The sequence below is a fragment of the Sarcophilus harrisii genome, chromosome 4 (genome assembly GCF_902635505.1).
Source record: "Sarcophilus harrisii chromosome 4, mSarHar1.11, whole genome shotgun sequence".
In the NCBI taxonomy this organism is placed as follows: Eukaryota; Metazoa; Chordata; class Mammalia; order Dasyuromorphia; family Dasyuridae; genus Sarcophilus; species Sarcophilus harrisii.
The window spans coordinates 291,950,210-291,970,065 of NC_045429.1; the positions used below are offsets into that span (position 1 = coordinate 291,950,210).

General features: G+C 33.9%; 1 protein-coding gene and 1 long non-coding RNA gene across 6 annotated transcripts in view; one reads left to right on the plus strand and one right to left on the minus strand.

The window, feature by feature from the left end:
- The window catches only part of STX8 (syntaxin 8), a 270,898-nt gene that overhangs the window by 211,677 nt on the left and 39,365 nt on the right, over positions 1-19,856 (plus strand). For 2 of the 5 annotated variants that reach the window (XM_031965508.1, XM_031965511.1), the window contains exon 8: positions 10,428-10,728. The exons of the other annotated variants lie outside the window; for them this stretch is intronic. In XM_031965508.1, coding sequence (XP_031821368.1) covers positions 10,428-10,531 — 104 coding nt within the window. In that variant the 3' untranslated portion in view covers positions 10,532-10,728. Of the gene's footprint in view, positions 1-10,427; positions 10,729-19,856 lie in introns of those variants that run through there. 5 annotated transcript variants of the gene reach the window in all.
- The window catches only part of LOC116423241, an 87,772-nt gene that overhangs the window by 40,683 nt on the left and 27,233 nt on the right, over positions 1-19,856 (minus strand). The gene's annotated exons all lie outside the window — the stretch shown is intronic.

Sequence of the window (19,856 nt, forward strand, 5' to 3'; positions counted from 1 at the left end):
CACTTCATTGTGTTTGCCTCAGTTTCCTCATCTGTAAAATGAACTGGTGAAGGAATGGAAAAACATTCTAGTATCTTTGCCCAGAAAACCATGAAATTGGACACAACTGTAATGATATATCAAAAACTTCTTGACTGACAGACTAACAATAATGTCCAAATCTGTCTCATCTAGGGATGAGTAAGTATGTTGCCATGTTAGTTTGCTATTCAGTTTGCAAAGGTGTAATGAAGGGATTTAGAATTGGAACAGTGTGATAAACATTTAATGTTATGAAACTATATATGGAGATAGGTAATTTTTTAATAAATTTAATTTGCATATTAAATTCAACACTTCAAATTGCCCTGTAAATGATATGTTGATAGCATAATATACAGAGCTCTGAACAACATATGTTTTGAATTAAGCATGGAATGACATTTGCACCAGCTGAAATTTTGTATTGGCTTAGTCTTAGTCACAAAAGCAGGGGAAGCTGTGGTAAGATATGAATCCAAGAGAAAAGGTCATAGAAGAGAGCTCACACAGAAAAGGACACGGGGGAAAAAAAAAACATTATGGGCATAGGGAACTTGTTTCTCATAAATATTATAGGCCAGCTACTATCTTGTTTTTGTCTTTTTATTTGCTCAGTTACCATATTGCCTGATATATACTAGGTTATTTTTTATGCATCATAATTATTGATTTATATTTCAGTGAAAGCAATAACTTTTCATTTTATTTTTTATTATAGCTTTTTATTTTCAAAACATAGGAATGGGTAATTTTTCAACACTGACCCTTGCAAAACCTTGTGTTCCAGATTTTCCCTTCCTTCCTCTCACTCCCTCCCTTAGATGGCAGGTAATCCAATATATGTTAAATATGTTAAAATATATTTATACAGTTATCTTGTTTTATAGCCCTTTGGGCATAGTTCCAAATTGCTCTTCATAATGGTTGGATTTGTTCATAATTCCACCAACAGTGTATTAGTGTCCCAGTTTTCCCACATCCTCTCCAATGCTCGTCATTATTTTTTTTCTGTTATCTTAGCCAATCTGAAAAGTGTGTAGTGGTATCTCAGAGTTGTCTTAATTTGCATTTCTCTGATCAATAGTGATTTGGAGCACCTTTTCATATGACTAGAAATGGTTTCAATTTCTTCATCTGAAAATTGTTCATATCCTTGGACCATTTATCAATTGGAGAATGGCTTGAATTCTTATAAATTTGAGTCAATTCTCTATATATTTTAGAAATGTGTTCTTTATCAGAACCCTTGAATGTAAAAATAGAAAACAATAACTCTTAAGAAGTTGAAATTTTATAGTGAGCTGTGATGGCTGCGTTAGCACCCTGGGTAGTTTAAAATCAGCTGGAGTCAGAATAAGCAAAAGTCCTTGATTTTTATTCTTTATTGAAGGGGGAAGAGAGAGAGTGGACCCAGGAATCTCCTCTTTCTTCTACTGGCTCGAGTCACACTCCCTTGTCCTACTCCACCCTTTTTCCTTCCTCCCAATCTCCCTATACACCAACAGATCCAGCCAGCACAGAATGGTGTGGCTGGCCATTTTCCAAGCAAATGCTAATAGAGTATTGTCCAATTAGTAATTAGCCTCAAGCGCTTGCTTGTCTGAACCTCAGTGCATGAACTCTTCAGCCCTTTACAATTGTTGGAGTCCTTACAAAGTGATAAGTCAGTGGTACTTAGCATGGTACTTAGCAAATTCTCTAACTCACTAATGTATTTAAGTACTCATTGGAGTTCACAAGTATGGGAGATTCATAAAGTTAACTTTGTAACTTTGTCACCTCCCTTAATCCCTCCCTTAGAGGAGGAGTCAACCTTTGGGAGATCATATATATAGAACCTCTTAGAGCTTCAAATTAATTAGTTCGGAACATTGACAAGTGTCGGAGAGGAGCACTCTGGGACAGACACAGAGCACTCTGGGAGATTGAGACCAGAAGCCCTCTCTTGAAGGTGAAACAAATTCATTCCAACTTTCACCTTGGTGTTGGCTAGAGATCTTTGGAAGAAGAGAAGCTGAAGTTGGCAGAGGCAAAAGATTAGCAGCAAGAGCTCTTGGAACCAAGCAGAGGTCTCTAGAAAACTAACCGGGCTGTTTTGGAGGAAGCAATAAAAAGATTTGAACTTTTAACACCTGGCTGCATTTGGGGTGATTATTACTTTTAACTGAAACTAATGCTGCCTCCAGAAAATCTCCCCAAGAAACCTGCTCCCAGAGAAAATGATTATATTAAAGAAGAGCATCACATACAGTGAGCTGCTAAATAAAAGGACTAACCAAAATATATTTCATTAGTAGGAGATTCATGATATATTTAATAATCATGCTTATACTTGTGTTTCACATACAAACTATTTAGCAAGTGTGGAATCTCACAAATGATTTAAAAAATTTCAAGAACATTTAGGCCTTTTTTCTAATTATATTCCTCTAGATCTGGGTTTGTAACATTAGCTTTGATGAAGATTAAAACAAAGGTAAGGGGAAGATGAGATGGAAGCACATAGTATGCTCTTAATAAATATTTGCTCAATGTAATTTGTCTAACTAGTCACAATTGTTTTACTAGCCTATTGTCACAATCTGTCCATTCCTCCAAACCTATCTCCTTACAAAATCTTCCCTGGCAATTTAAGAGAGATACAGCATAGAATCTGTGTGTAGCAATTAGAGGGGCTTGGTTTTTGTTCTGTTTTTTTCACTCACAGCCTTCAATTAATCAGCTGTGTGACTGGGCTCATTGCTTTATTTAGGTGAGCTTAAGTTTCCTCCTGTAAAATGAGAAGCATGGGCTAAGGTTTCTTCCTAATAGGACCTCTAAATTTTTTATAAGGGGTAGCTAAGTGGTGCAGTGGGTAAAGTCAGACCTGGAGTCAGTCAGACTTATCTTCCTCAGCTCAACTCTGGCTTCAGACACTTAACTAGTTGTGTGATCTTGGGTAAGTCACTTTACCATGTTTGCCTGTTTCCTTAAGTTTCAAATGGTCAGGATAAAAACTACTCCATTATCTCTGCCAAGAAAACTCCACATGGGATCATGAAGAATCAGATATAACTACAAGGACTAAATAGCAGCAAAAAGTCTGATTATTTCCAAGTTCTTAAGAAACATAGAGTCTGATTTGGAAAGGATCTTGGGGTACATTTTGTTTCAGGAGTCTTATCAACTTTAAAAAATTTTTTGATAGCTTTATTTCAGTATAATTGGTTTTCTTTGTAGTCCTATGCATTTTCTTTTTTACATTTTAAAACTTTTAGAGAAGGGCTTCACTAAAATAGGTCTCAGCAGACTTCCAAAAGTTATCGGATATGGGGGAAAAAAAGTAAAGAAAGTAATGTAATCTAGCTTACCCAGAATTCTTCCTGCTATATACTGAACAAGTGGACATCTAGGTTTTACTCCATTGAAGATCTCCAGTAAAAGAAGAATTCCCTACCATCCAACAAAACCTATCAAGTATGGTTTTACTAATTACTCTAACATACCACTACATATCTTTTAGATTGGCTAAATGACAGGAAAAGGTAATGATAAAAGTTTGAGTGGATATGGGAAAACTGGGACACTAATGCATTGTTGGTAAAGTTGTGCATTGATCCAACGATTCTGGAGAGCAATTTGGAACTGTGCCTAAAGAGCTATCAAACTGTGCTTACTCTTTGATCCAGCACTATCTCTATTGGGTCTCTATTCCAAAAAAGAGAAAAGAATCCATATGTGCAAAAATGTTTGTAGCAGTCCTTTTTGTAGTGGCAAGGAATTGGAAACTGGATACCCATCAAGTTGTGGAATGGCTGAACAAGTTTTGGTATATTTTATGGAATATTATTGTTTATAAGAAACAATCAGCAGGATGATTTTAGAAAGGCCTGAAAAGACTTACATGAACTGATGCTAACTAAAGTAAGTAGAACCAAGAGAACATTGTACACAGCAACAACAAAGTTATGTGATGATCAACTCTGATGGACTTGGCCCTTTTCAACAATGAGGTGATTCAGGCTAATTCCAGTAGATTGTGTTGGAGAGAGTTATATGCATACAGAAAGAGAAGTATGGAAGTTGAATGTGAATCACAACATAGTATTTTCACCTTTGTTGTGAAGATTATTAGTTTAGATCTCCAAGAAGGAGATTGCTTTGGGGAGTTGAAGTTATATTTAACCCTAAAACAATTTTTAGAAAGGAAGATCCCTCCAAACTAACTGAGGAATCAACCCTTTCTTAATAGGGATCTGAAAATGATCCCCTGTCAAAAAGCAGGGCTTTAAGATAAGAGAGATTAGCCCCAACCTATACCTGAGTATATGTGCAAAATCTCTCTGCCAATCTTTTCTAGACAGGTATTCCTCCTCTGAACAGTTTAGAAGAGGAGGTTTAATGGCATTTCAGGAATCACTTTGGCGTAAAAAATCAGACCTCACGCTTGTCTGATAATTTTGCCGAATAGTTTCTCCTAGCTTTTGACCAGTGAAAATAGATTACAAGAAACTGAAAGACATTCTTTGTTGCCTTATATAGGCCTAAGAGAAGTTTCCACTGGTTTGTCTCAGGTATTAGAAACTGACCTTTTTAGGTCAGTTTTGGGTTTAAAACCACCCAGAGGAGGTAGATTTTTTTTTTTTTGGGGGGGCCAGGATCTGTCATAGGATGGACTGGTAGAGGCCAATATAGATTGGCCTGCAGCTTTTCATATCAAATAAATTATGTATATGAAAACATGTTTGTGTCACAAGACAAACAGATATTATTCCCCACTAGCTTAAATAAAATTAACTTTCTGCATGAATGTAATACAGAACACTTTATAAGTTACTTTTTGCACTAAAATTCTCTATTCTTAAGTCACCCTGCATGAAAATAGCAGTTGGGTCTCACAAACAGTTACATCAATAGCTAAATGATCTTATTTTGAAAAACTTAAAAGCTTTATACATATGTATTTTTCATAAGCTATATCTCTAGGAACAGATGAGTAGGCCAAATATTCATCTACCCATGATGGAAAACAATCATTTACCTAATGATTATATATTTTCAGATATAAAACAGCAAGATTTTACATATTTACACTTTGCCCATGGCTTTTAAACTAACCATTTGCTCTGAATATAGAAATTTTTTTTAAGAGAAAAAAAAAAATAGAACAAAGCCGTAGCTTGTTGACTTAAGGTATGAAGATCATGAATAACTTCTACTCCCTGGCCAGACTCGGGAATAAGTGGGAATCATGTCTATAGAAAGGAACACAATTGGGAAATCAAGTTTGAAGGGTCAGACCTCAAGTATAGTTCAAAAAGCCATCCTTCAAACTCCTTTTTACCCAGATGAGAACAAACAAACCTCCACCTTCTGAACTTCTGTGACATTTATCTGGGATGGGGGGTTTTGTGATTTATTGATCTTCATCCATACCTGAATTCAGACTCAAGAAATATTATTAAACATGGTGTCCCAAGAAATTTTCTCTCAGATAATCAGGTTCATATGGGATATGAAACCCATATCAGAGGTTTCAGTTCTTTAAACTTACTGAAGGGAGATAAGAAATCATGGTAGAAGCAATTGGTTTTGAAATAATCATTTTTAGAACTTCCAATTAATTAGAAATAAAAATATTTAACAAATTTCTCAAGTTCCTTGCATTACTAAGCAGGATAACTCTTGATATAGCATCTTGTCTAAGTAAATCTTCAGCATTACAGCATTGCAGAAATAATCTATTTTTTTAAATAATGGAAGCACTTTCATTTAACCACAAGGGTGGTCCCCACCAGGGGCCAGAAAAGAGTTGAGCACCAGTGAGTAAGTGGGGTTTTTCTCACTTCCTCCAGTAATTAGTGAAATAGGAGAAGGGCTAAAGCTAAAGCAGTTATATTTTAAGGCCTACTGAACTAAAATAAAACCATGAAATTATGCACATATAGTATACAGTTTTCAATCTCCAATTTCAGATTAACTACCAAAAAATCATAATCAAGAATTTTCAAAAGTTTAAAGATGAAGGGATTTCAAAATTATTTCACCTGTGTAAGGGAATTTTATATTTTTCCCTTCTGTCTCTTTAAGTAAATATCCCTATCTTTGTTTAAGGGAGAAAATGAGATATCTTAAAGACTATTTTAAAATTCAGAAAATAGGCAATAACTAAATAATTTTGAGCAAAACTTATACCACATGTCCAACAGGGCTGATGGAATTTAAAAACAGCTTATACAATTTTTACAAATTGATACATATGCAATTTAGAAAGCAACATAGCACCTTAAATATATTTCATCTAATTAGAGGAGATGCAGACGTGTGACCTCTTTAAGTTACCAGAGAACTTTGTTTTAATATCTAGTTTTTAGCTTAAAATTAAATACACTCATATCTCTAAAATATTATACCCAGATAAGTTCACTGTTTTAGCACATACCAGTTAATTGTAATTATCTCATATACTTCAGAATCATCTAGCTAACTCATTATTTTTTACATTTCTCAACATGTGGATGAAGTTTATATTTTACAACTAAAATGTATATGACTATCAACTAGTGTACCTGGCAAAAACTTGTCAAGTCACAAAATCTATTCCTTGGGAATTTAACATCCTGAAACTTTGTCATTTTTTATTCAACCACCAAAATTCCACTAACACTGAATGGTAATGGTTTTACTGTGATTTCCTAGGGATGAATTTGTAATGATAATTTTAGATAGTCAATATTAAAGTATTAGAAATGGCAACTTTCTACAGGAACTTAATAATAAAATCTGGAATTTCATGTGCTATTACTATTCTGGATTTGCTGTTTTAGCAGAATCCCTAATTAAATTGGATGACTTTTCATCAATTGACAGCTCAAAGTACATGAGACTATCCTAGCAGGATCACAGATCTAGAGCTTCAAATAGTATTAATAATAAATATGCCAACTTCATTGTTGACTGCAATTGTACAGACAGTTTGGCACTTGGGTAATTTCAAGCTACTACTGTTTCATCTATGTGATTATTCCCTAAAAATCCATATGAAAGAAGATCACAATGGAGAAATGCTCATTCAAACCTAAAACAATGAACTGATGAAGTAACTGAATTTATGTTAAGGATCCCAAATCCACAGCTTAATTAGGGTGAGTGCCAAATAAATTTAAACACCATGATCAAAAATCAATTTAAAATACTTAATCCAAATGGGAATTAGATTTTTATTCATAATTAATCTGAAGGGGAAAAAATGTAATTATGATGTTTTTATGGCACAGATATAATATACATATGTCAATAACAAAATATTTTAATGTACATTTTTGTAAAAATAAGCAAAAGATTACTTTATATCTTTTTATCATTCATTGGTTACAGGAGTTTGTGCAAGAAGAAAAGGACAAAATCCTTTACCAGTCCCGCAATGGAACAGATTATTTTTTGGATAGAATTTTATCCCATTTTCCTCTATCAAAACACTGAAGAATACAATTTAAAATCAGATTCCTAGTTTTAACTCACACAAATTTAAAGCTGTATCTTTTGTAGCATTTATGAATACTAGGGTTTATTTGTTGTTGTTGTTTTTTAAAGCATAGACCTCCACTTAAAAAAAATTTCCAACATTCAGTTTTAGTCTTTTGGAGCCCCGTTATTTTAAGGTGGCAGAAAACTGCTCCTCCATGATACAATAGTTTTTTTTTTTCTATATTGTACCCTTCTGCAACAGAAATGAAGGGAAGACATTTCCCATAGAGTGCAAGATGGCTTATTGTAGAATTTTAGGATTTTCTATTCTATGGACTATTCATTTGGAGGAAAAGGGGGAAGATCGTAAGATACACCAGATGATGTTCTTTACAAGAAGTACCAAAATGTTGGGTTTTGGTCACATAAAGAATTCACAATGGCTGTTCTCTTTAAGCAAAAGATAGGTTTATATAGGAGAAGAGATTTAGACAAAATGAAGAGATACAATAGACCAGAAATATTAAATATGAAGTAGAGTGAGAGAGCACATAGCAAGGAAAGGGGTTTTAATAATTAATGATGGAAAGAGCATGGTAAGAGAATCAGAGGAGTGACATCATGTGGTATACTGGAGGAATAAGAGGAAAGACACCAAGAGACAGAGTGTCATGGAGGACTGACCCAAAAGATTCAGTAAAGACGTTGTGGGACATAGATTTTTTGGGGGAAATTTAACTTCAAAGACATGACTGTGATTTCTGAGAGGACATAGCAGGGTTGCCAACAACCTCAGGATGGGCTTCAGAGATTTGACATAACTTGGATTTTTTTGGTTGGACACAACAAGTGGGGCTTGTAATGTCCGTGCTAGCACCCAGGACACCCCAGAATCAGTGAGAGTCAGGATTAGCAAAAGTCCTTAACCTTTATTCTTGGTCTTAGACTCAGGATTCAACAGGATGGAAGCAGAATCTCCAAGACCTCCTTTACCTCCTCTACCGCCAAGAGTGTGATCCTAGCTAGATTTTCTCCACCCCCTAGTCCCTCCTACAATCCTCTATACACCAATCATTGAGCCAGTATGGATAATGGAAAGGACTATTTTCCAAGCATATGCCCATAGAGTACTGTCTAATGGGTAGTTAGCCTCAAGCACTCAGCAGTCCCAACCTCAGTGCATAGTTCCAGCCCTCTACAGGGGCACTAAGGTTAAATTGATCCCTATCAGTGCCCTTCCCTATTTGCTTTAGGACAATACTTTAGTCTTTCTCTGCCAATTGCACTCATCTGTCCAGAACCTCATCATTTTGCCTAGGACCATGCAGCTACTAAATATCTGAGACCAGATTTAAACTAGAGTCTTCCTGACTCCTGGTCCATTTTTATCTACTACTATCTGTTTCATAAGTTTTCCTAGCTTTGTCTAAAATTACCACCTTTATCATTTCTCAGAAGTGGCCAACACATGATGTATTAGTGTTCCATTACATTCACATATGAAATGAATTGAGCCATTACGTACAAAAACAATTCCGTCTTTGTTTTTTTTCTCCCCTCCCACCCTTGCTATATGCAGTTATAACTATAAACATTTTTTTCCTTTTAAAAATGATCTCTAAAGAGGTATTCACATGCCAGTAGTATCATTGAGTCAAAAGATACAGAGTTTATTGATTTTTTGGTATAATTTCCAGTTGCTTTCTATAAGGGCTAGATCAGTTAGCAATTCCATGGATAGAACAATACTGTGCCTAGTTTTTGTTTTGTTTTGTTGACCTGAGGATAAAAGTATTGGAGAAAAGAATTATAAAATGTAATTTCAAGATTTCAGATTTTGTGAAATTAATAAGCTTTTGCATAATCAAAATTAGTATAGCAAGGATAAAGGAGTCAATTATGGAGAAAATCATTGCATCAAAATATCTGTTACAAGGCTCAGACATCCAAAACATACAAGGAACTAGCAAAAAATACCATCTTTCTCCAAGCATATATTAATAGAGTATTGTCCAATTGCTAATTAGCCTCAAGTGCTAAGAGGGACCTCAGTGCAACCAGAGCTTCAAGAGCTTCAGCCCATTACAACTGGTCACTGCATTAATCAGAATTCTTAAATCTTTCAAATAAATTTTCTCTTACAGTGGTGTATACACAATTCTCCTAGTTCTACTCTTTCATTCTGCTCAGACATCCAAAACATACAAGGAACTAGCAAAAAATACCATTTCTCCATGGACACTTGGGTAAAAGGATGAAAAAAAAAAATTACAAATGAAGAGTTAAATACTTTTAATTGCCCTATGAAGGAAAGCTAAATAATAAAAGAATTATAAATTAAAAGAATTTTACCTCACATTTTGCAAATTGAGAAAGATGAAAAAAGATGGGAAAAGTCAATGTTCTAGAAATTGTGGTAAAACCAGAATGCATTGTTGATTGAGTTCAGCAGTTTGGAATTATGCAAAGAGTGTGACTAAAATATCCATAACCTTTTACCTAGAATCTATTCTTTGGCATATGCCACAGGAAAATTAGTGACAGAAGAAAGGTCTGGTATATTTAAAAGAACACATTTTGTAGTACTAAAGAATTAGAGATTAAATAGTTGCCTTTCAATTAAGAAAAGGCTAAATTGCTTGAATGTACTACACTGCATTATTCTGCTATGAAACTGTGAAGATGCAGAAATATTGGGAAAACTTCTATGGCTGATGCAGTGTAAAGCAAAGGAAACAAAACAACCATGGAACATTCAGAATGATTACAATGGAACATTATAGACAATCAATTGAATGCTGTAAAATTTTAATGGCCAACTTTGACCCCATAGAAAAGATATAAGAAAGCACTCTTTGAAAAAGTGATAGGATTGGAGATGTGTGAGAACATTTAAGACATCCTTTTTGGCTATATTCTTTAATTTTGCTAAACTGTGTTTTTTTCTTCCTCTTTCTTAGTCATTGTTATAGGTGTGGCCCTCTGGAAAAGAGAAGAATACTTGAAAAATCCTGGTGTTATAAAATCAAAAGATATACATAAAAATATTTTTAAAGCCTCTTAATTAACTTTTTGAGATTAACTGGATCTACTTAGGGGGCTTATGTCATGCAATATCAGGTAAATGATATTAGTTCATGGTTGATGTAAACCAAGTGCTCAGTGATTGTGGTGAATCTGACTGTGACCCTGCAAAAAGACAGAGTTGATATTTCAGGTTCCTTGGCTTCCTGCATAAGATTAAACTCATTGTGGCCTTAAGTGATGTGTGAATAAAACTGTTTTCTGTCCTGAAAATGATGTCCAAATTAATGGCCAAATTTGATGACCATTAAAGAAAACTTTTGCCTCAGTTCCTCATCTGTCCAATTAGCTGGGGAAAGAAATGGTAAAGCATTCTGGTATCTAGTATCTAGGTCATAAAGAGTTGGACATGAGTGAAATAACTTAACAACAAAGGTGTATACCCTCAAAAAGTCAAAAACTAAGAGAGAAAACCTATTTCTTCTTTTTTTAAAAATAACTTTTTATTGACAGGAGAAAACCTATTTCTATAAGAAATCACTTTTTTTGAGTAGTGGAAAATAGAAAATAAAGTGGGAACCATCAGTTGGGGAATGGCTGAATATATTATGTGAATATAATAGAATCTGGTTGCTTTGAAAAAGGATGAAAGGGATGGACTAAGAAACATATAAACTGATGCAGAATGAAAGAGTAACTAGGAGAATTGTGTATACACCACTATAAGAGAAAATTTATTTGAAAGATTTAAGAATTCTGATTAATGCAGTGATCACTTGTAATGGGCTTTGAAGCTCTTGAAGCTCTGGTTGCACTGAGGTCTCTCTTAAAAACTGTCACTATTTCCACTCTTTGTCCCTACCTACATTCTCCTTGTTGAACAAAACAAAACAAAATAACCAACAACCATGTAATAGGTATGAATAGTCAAGCAAAATAAATTCCCATGTTAGCCATGATCCAAAATGTAAGTTTTCCTAGATTTTCCTGAAATTACTTCTTTTGCTATTTCTCACTCAATTACTCAATTCCATTACATTCTTGTACCATTTTTCCCCAACCATTCCCCAATTGATGGACATCCTATAGTTTCTAATTCTTTGCTAAAACAAAAAGAGTTATTAATATTTTTGTACATATGGGAGACATACACTTTAAAACATGACCTGTACAGCATGGTTTATAGGATGTATGTACAATACCTTAAAAGGATATCCCAAAAGTCTTAGTGTACTTTAAAAGTCTTACAATCAGACTCAACGAGGAATTAAAGGACAGCGAAGTAGTAATAGTGATATAAAAAAGTGTCAACAAAACATATTTTAATATTCAGAAAATAGATAAAAGATGTTTGCAAGAAATTAGAGTTAGAACATCATTAGTTACTCCCACATTAAAATTTAATGCATATTTTTAAATCTTCAATCTGTATACAGTATTCTTTTCATGGACTTTTAAAAGTTTTAAATGTTCATATTTTTATGATTTTCTAATTTATAATAAAAAATTAAAATTAAAACAAGAAGTTTTCAAGTCAAACTGATGGGGTTAAAGGCAGACAGTTGTTTAAAGGCAACTAATGAGACAGAATCTGATGTTATACTCCTTTATCTCTACATAGGAATATATTTATGTGTTTACTTACAATTTTTTCTAATCAGAATGGTTAAGAAATTATGGGTTCCCAATAACTTAATTTAGCAGCAAACCAAGGAATAAAAAAGATGGATAAAGATGACCATAAGAAGGTTTAAAAAGACTGGACTTAGATATGTACAAATGTACTGATTTATCTCCCAATTGTGTACCTTTAAAAATACATTTTGTTGCACAACAGATCATCAAATAAATCACCAGATTGTCAGCTGTAGAACCCAGAATGCTAGAAGTATAAAAGACTTAGGAATTCAAATAGTACAACTTCTCCAGGTTGTAGATGAAAGAAGTGAAACTTGTAAAGGAAAGAGACTTGAAATTTTAATGTCAGTCAGGGCTTATATTCAGGTATCAAGATATATAGTCCAGATAGAGTCTTTGCTATTTTGCAGTTTTTAAAAAGGGTTAAGTTTGTTTCAGATAACTTTAGCAGTGTAAAAAAGGGATCTAGAAAGAAATAACTATTTTATCCAAACTTTAAAGTAGGTACAAAATACAAAGCTTTAGGGGCTCATAAGTTAACATGACAGGTAGTTTTTGTGAAAAAAAAAAATTATTTTTGTTAGAAATTTTTTTAAAAAACCACCTAGAGATAGCTTTGAAAAATGGGACAATTGTAAAGTAGTTCTTAAAGTAATCAGTGATAATGATATACATCTCAAGTTGCCTTTGAACCTCTTAACTAGAAGAATAAAAGCATAATAAATTTAGATGAAAATTACAATTTGATAGGAGTAGAAAGCTTCAGAAATTCTTGAAAAATGACAAGTAAATGAGATAAGAATAGTTCTTAATTAACTGAACCCACCAAATAAAGGGAACTGATTTTACTTTCACCACATAATATTTAAATGTAATCCTGATAATTTGTTAAACTTTCAATTTAACCAGAGAAGCCTTCTTTTCATCAGATTAATCACCACAAGAATAGCCAGGTATTAAAGTCCAAATCCTTTATTATCTCCTTCACAGTCTAGTTTCCTTGCTAGCTTTCTTGAAGGCCTTCCTGAGTCTTGGTTTCAGTGGAGAAGTTCAGGAGGCCAGCCACCATGGTGGTGTGAGATGGAGTGAATGTCTGAGTCCAAGGGCTTGTGCTCCAGCTTCCAGCCACCACAAAGGTAGATGATGGAATGAATCTGTCTCTTAGTCCCACCCTGGCTGAGTTTGTCCCAGCTTATATGTTCTATTATAATTACATTATCATAGGTGTGTTTCTTGTGGAACTATATTAAGTTCTAAATACATGTACTGAACTAGAGAACTATTAATCACCATGCTAAACTAGATAACCATTGTCTTATCAATTCCATTGAGTTAGCACCTTGCAAGAATCTTTTTTTTTAAGTACAGAGTTCTAGCCCATAACAATTCTTCTCATTAGTTTTTTGGTATTTCCTTTTACTTCTCATTTTTCTTCTTAGTTTTTCCTCTACCTCTCTTAATTTTGAAAATCCCTTTTGAACTCTTCTATGATCTACCTTTCCACCTTTCCTTCCTCTGTCCACATAGGGTATCATACCCTTGCCTACAGATGTTCTTAAAAGCTTTTTTTTTTTTCTCTTTTGCATCTCTGAACCCTTCCAAGATATCTTGAGGTTTACTGGCTATATTTCTTTCTTAAGGATCAGGCCTTAAACCAAACCTATCTGAATTAGCAATTAGAAAATTGCTACCAATAGGTCCTAAGCCAAGCTCCATTTGTTCGTTGTTTAGGTACTGATTGACTCAAATTGAATGTAAGTAGCCGTCGTTTCTGCCTTGGCCAGAAACCCTGAGGGTCTTCCCTTCCCAGATTCATTCATTCATTCATTCATTTATTTAGATTTTTTTGTGTACTAGGTGAAAGATTCTTTGCCTCATTTGCAACCTAACCTTAATCACTGAATGAGTGCAGCCTCAGTGAAACTGAGATCTGTTAAAAACCTTAGGTTAAAAAGGCTAAGGCCTTCCATCCAGGACCATCTCCAGTCATCTTGATCTATATCTTGCCCCTCAATCTAGAAGATTCTGGAGGGAAAATGAGGCAGGTGACCCTGCACAGCCCTCCCTCACTTAAATCCAACTCACTTGCATGTATAACATTACCTCCCTAATGCCATGATCCTCTTTGAATCCTTTTCTTGGAGGCTTTGGATATAGGAGTTTTGTAGTCAGAATCTTTTTGTTATTTGCTTATTTCCCCAGCCTATTACTTGACTTTTAAATCTTTATTAAAATAGTGCGCTATTTTCCTGGATGGAGGGTTTAATGTCCCAAGCTTCAGGGTTTTGTGCATTTGTTTTCAGAGAGAGAACAATTCTTTCTTGGGATTTGTAAGTTTTCAGTTGTTAAAGACAGAACAAGGTCAGGTAGTCCTTGTGTTTTAAAGATACCTCACAAGTGTTGCAGGAAATGCTGAGATAATGTTTTATGAGCATATTGAGCAAAGTTGTGGGAAAGCTTAACCCTAGTATAAATTCAGTGAGGGGGGAGGGGCTGAACTTTAGTACACAGGAGCTACTTCCCTCAGAGATGGAGAATAGGTCCAGGCTTATTATATAGAACAAAGAATATGGTTACAGAATAAAATCACAGAGTAAAATCAAATGTAAAACAGAGGATCAAGAATTAATTTTCTCAGTAACTGACAAGCTTTGGCAATGGGTTGAACATATGGAGTATTTGAGAAAATCAAGAGTTAACAGTGACAGTGACACTAAGTTGTGAGCTTGGAATGTTGGAATGCTGGTGTGAATAGTAATAGGGAAAATTGGAAAGGGGTGGGGAGAGTTTTTTTGGGGAAAAGGTAATGAGTTTTGGATATGTTAAGATTAAGGTCTCTATGAGACATTCATTTCAAGATGTTCAATACACACTTAAAAGATTGGAGGTCAGTATAGAGATAATTGAATCTCTGTAGGAGCTGATGAGATCACCAAGTGAAATAATATATAGGAAAAAGAGAAAGTGACCCATATAAGACATCTACTGGTAGTGGACATGATCTGAAAGATTCTGGCAAAATAAACCGACAAGGAGTGGTTAGATTGGTCAGGTAGGTAAGAAGTGGTGTACTGAAAACCTAGAAGGAAGAGAATATCAAAAAAGAAGAGGCTGCATAAAGATCAACAAAGATTGAAAAAAAAAGATATTAGATTTGACAATTAAAATATTATTACTAACTAATTTTATTTGAATGATTAGGTCAGAAGCCAGACTATACAGAGTTAAGAAAAGAATGAGAAGAAAGGAAGTAAAGGCACCAATTATAGAAGCACTTCTCAGAGTATTTAGCTATAAAAGAGAGGAGAATTATAGGATGATAATTAGATAGATCAAATGATAGATTTTTTGAGGATGGAAGAGATACAGACATGTTAGTATCATGACACAAAATAAATCTGAAAAAAATTAAGAACATTTCTGTGTAGCAGCAAGAAAAAACTGAGAAGCAATTAATAGAAACTCCCTTCCAAAATAACTAAAAAATCCATAAAATATTCAGAACATTCAAGACTTGCATAAATTCAATTTCATAACACTCTTTAAACTAACAAAGACATAAAAAGTTGCATGTATATTACTTATCACTAAGCAATTACTATGTTGTTATATATGTTAATAGAACATATATTTATATCATTGTATTACATAATAAAAATCATGATTCTACATAAATTTCAAATTAGTCTTACACTAATGAAACTACAAAGGAGTATTTTAAAGAGCTGAAAAAATGATGGCAAAATTCATTTGGGAGAACAGAAATGCTAGAATACTAAAGGAAATTGTAGGGGCAGAAAAAGTAAGATGAAAGTACTTCAAAATTTCAATGGAGAAAGAAGAGGGTAAAACTACTTCAGTGGTATGGGGTGTCAGGTAGGACTAGATTCTTTGTATTTATTATATATATATATATATAAAGTTCTATTTTATGTCAGTTTCTGGGAGAAGCTAGGTGATACAGTAGATTGAGTTGTCAGGTTTGGGGTCAGGAAGAGTCAACTTTGGGAGTTCAAATCTGACCTCAGACATTTAGGTAACTTTGTGACCTGGGCAAGTCATTTAACTCCATTTGCCTCAGTTTCTTTATTTGTACAGTGAAGTGAAGGAAATGGCATTTATCTTTGTCGTTCTTATTTATATTTGTCACTCTTATTACCTTTGCCAAGAAAACCCCAAATAGGGTTATGAAAAGTCAGACACAACTGAAATGACTGAACAATAAATCAGTTTCTATATCATTTTGTGATTATCTCAATTCCTCAGACTGATTATTCCTTATAACATTATAACCCTTGCATTTTTATGTCAGTTTAAAAAATTATGTATTTATTTTTACAATAATTTTTCTCTTCTACTACCCTAGCACCATGGAATTAAAAAACAAAACCTTTGTAACAAATATATGTAGGTAATTCCCATGATGCCCATGCTTAAAAATATATATGTCTCAGTCCACACTTTTAGTCATGTATTTTTTTGGCAGGAAACAGTTATGTGTGTTTCTTCTTCAGCTCTCTGAACTCATCGTTTATCATTGTATTCATTGATTAGAATTCTAAAATCTTTCAAAGTTGTTTTTCCTTCCAAAATGCAGTTGTCATTGTATTAAATTATTCTACCATTTCTGCTCAAATAATTTTCCATCAGTTCATAGAAATCTTGATTTCTTCTGAAACTCTCTGCTTCACATTTCTCATGGAATAATAATAATAATCCATTATTTTGATATACCACAATTTAACAGGTGGGTAAAACTGCAATAAACATTTTTGTACATATGGATTTTTCTTCCTTGTTAACTCTTTGGGGTGTAGGTCTAGTAATGGTAAGCTTTACCAGAAAGTATGTGCACTTTAGTGACTCCTGAGTCATAATGCCAAATTTCTTTCCAATTTCTTATGGACAAGTGTGCCTATTTTTTCATAATTCCTCTCTAATAGTTGTTATTTTTCTCATTTGTTTTCTTTGCCAATTTCTTTGAAATGGAATCTTATATTTGCTTTAATTTGTGTTTAATTATTAGTCATTTGGAGCAGTTTTTTTCATATAACTTGGATTTCTTATTTTTTGTTTTTGTTGTTGAGTTGCTTTTTAATCATATCTGACTCTTTTGTAACCCCATTTGGGGTTTTCTTGGCAAAGATACTATAATAGTTTTCCATTTTTTTCTCCAGCTCGTCTTACAGATGAAGAACCTGATACAAGCTGGGTTAAGTGACTTGTCTAGGGTCTCCAAATGTTAAGAGTCTGAGGCCAGATTGATTTCAGGTTGTCTTTACACTAGGCCCAGTGCCCCAGTTAACTGCTCTGTATTTCTTAAGTTTAATACTGCCTATTCATATATTTTAACCACTTATCTATTTGTAAATTACTCTTAATTTCATAAATTTGAATCATTTCTATATATGTTTGTATGCATATAGAAAGATCTGTTTTTAAACATAAAATACTCATTTGTGAAATCCTGCAAATATCTTGTTTGCTTTCCTTTTAATTGCAGTTACATTAGGCAGAGCAAGGAAATTTTAGTTACTTTTTCCACATATTCCCAAATTATTTTCCAAAATGATTGAATTAGTTCACTGCCCCCACTAACAGTGTATCCACATATCTCTCTTCCTATAGTTCCTCTATTTACAATTTTTATCATCTTTACCAGTGTGCTGAATATGAGGTGAAACCTCAGGGATTTGGGCAGTTTTCATGCTTGTTAATGGTTTACAATTCTTTTGAGAGATGTGTGTTGGCCACTTAATTAGGATCTTGGACTTAAATGTTTTAAGTTAAATCCCTATTTATCTTGGATATCACGCTTTATTATAGAAACCTTGTGCAATTTACTCTCTTCACCATTCAATAGTTTCATTTTTTTTCTTATCCAAATACATTGATTTGGTTCATACAAAAATTTTTAAATTGCATGTAATCAAAATGATCTTTTTTTCTTTTGTGAGAGAAGTCAACATGTTGTGGATAGAGTACTATATTTAGGATCCCCAAGACTCAGGTTTGAATCTTAATCTTATTCTTGACCACTGTTTAGTTTTAGGCAAATAATTTATCCCTTCTGATTTCATCAGTAAAATAAATGGGTTGGACTAGATGGCTTCTAAGTCAAATTTCATATCTAAATATATGCTCCTTTTGTCTCTTCTAATACATCATCTCCCCTTACACAGTCTTTGTTCTAGCCAAATTGATCTTCTTGCTGTTTACTTTATATCTTTGAACAAGATGTACTTCAAGGCATTTTTTTTTCTTTTTCCTTTCTTTTTTCATTTTCACCCCTTGAAACCCTTACTTGCCCTTCAAGGCTCAGCTCAAGTAGCACTTCTTATATAAGATGATTTTTGATCTCTCCAGATGTTAAGATGTCCCTAGTTAAGTTTGCTAAAGGATTTTTTTTTAATTTCTCTACACATCTATTTATTTTCTTCTTCTCCCAGATGTAATCTCAAGATGAAGGGCTATTTCATTTTTTTGTCTTTGCATCCACAGGCATAACACAATGCCTTGCCACAGTCTTGGCAAATAACAGAAATTTCTCTCTCTCTCTCTCTCTCTCTCTCTCTCTCTCTCTCTCTCTCTCTCTCTCTCTTTCTCTCTCTTTCTCTCTCTCTCTTTTTTTCTCTTTCTCTCTCTCTCTCTTTTTCTCTTTCTCTCTTTCTCTCTCTCATTTTTTTTTCCTTAAGTGAAAGTCTCCTTTCATATTCAAAGAGCATGAGAGTCCCAAATACCTCTCAAGGCTGATGGGAATGTTTATTCCTCATCTTTCTTGACTTCTCTGAATTGAACTGTTTTGATGCTTACTTTTCTATACATTTTGGAGGCAATTCTCCTCCTACCTGTCTAAATACTCCTCCATCTCCTTTGCTCTGGATGTTCATCCATTTTATAATCCTTAATCAATGTGTGGGGTGTCTTGGACTTTCTCCTTTTCTCCCTCGATACTCTTTCATTTTGGTTATCTAATCATCACCTATGGTTATAATTATCATTTCTGTGCAGATGACTCTCATCTCTACTTGTCCAGCCTTACTTTTCTCTTTACCTCCAATATTACATCTTTATTATAGAAACCTTGTACAATTTACCCTGTTCCCCCATTTAATCGTTTCCTTCTTTTTCTTATCCAGATACATTGATTTGGTACATACAGAAATTTTAAAATTGCATGTAATCAAAATTATCTTTTTTCTTTTGTGAGAAAACACACCATGACATTGTGAGTAGAATAGTATATTTGGAATCCCCAAGACCTAAGTGGATGCCCAATAGATATCTTAAAATCATGAACAAAATTGAACCCATTATCTTTTTTTTTCCAAACCCTTTTTTTTTTTTTTTTTTTTTTTTGCTGTTATTGCTGAGAGTTACCATAATCCTCCTTATTACCCAAGTTTACAATCAAGGTTTTATCCTTTAGTTTCTCACTGTTTCCACACACACTTCCATATATAATTAGTTGACAAGTAAGGACTTGTCAACTCAATCAAACTCTTGAAAAACCTATCTCTATTGATTTCTTCCACTTCTCAGCAGTAATGGCTTCAGAATCCAAAACTCAACTGAAACTTATTTTTAATTAAAGCTTTTTATTTACAAAGCATATGCAGGGGTAATATTTCCTTGCATAACTTTTTGTTCCAAATTTTCCCTTCCTCCCCCCCCCCCCCCCACCTTCTCCTAGCTGGCAGGTAGTCCAATACGTGTTAAATATGTTG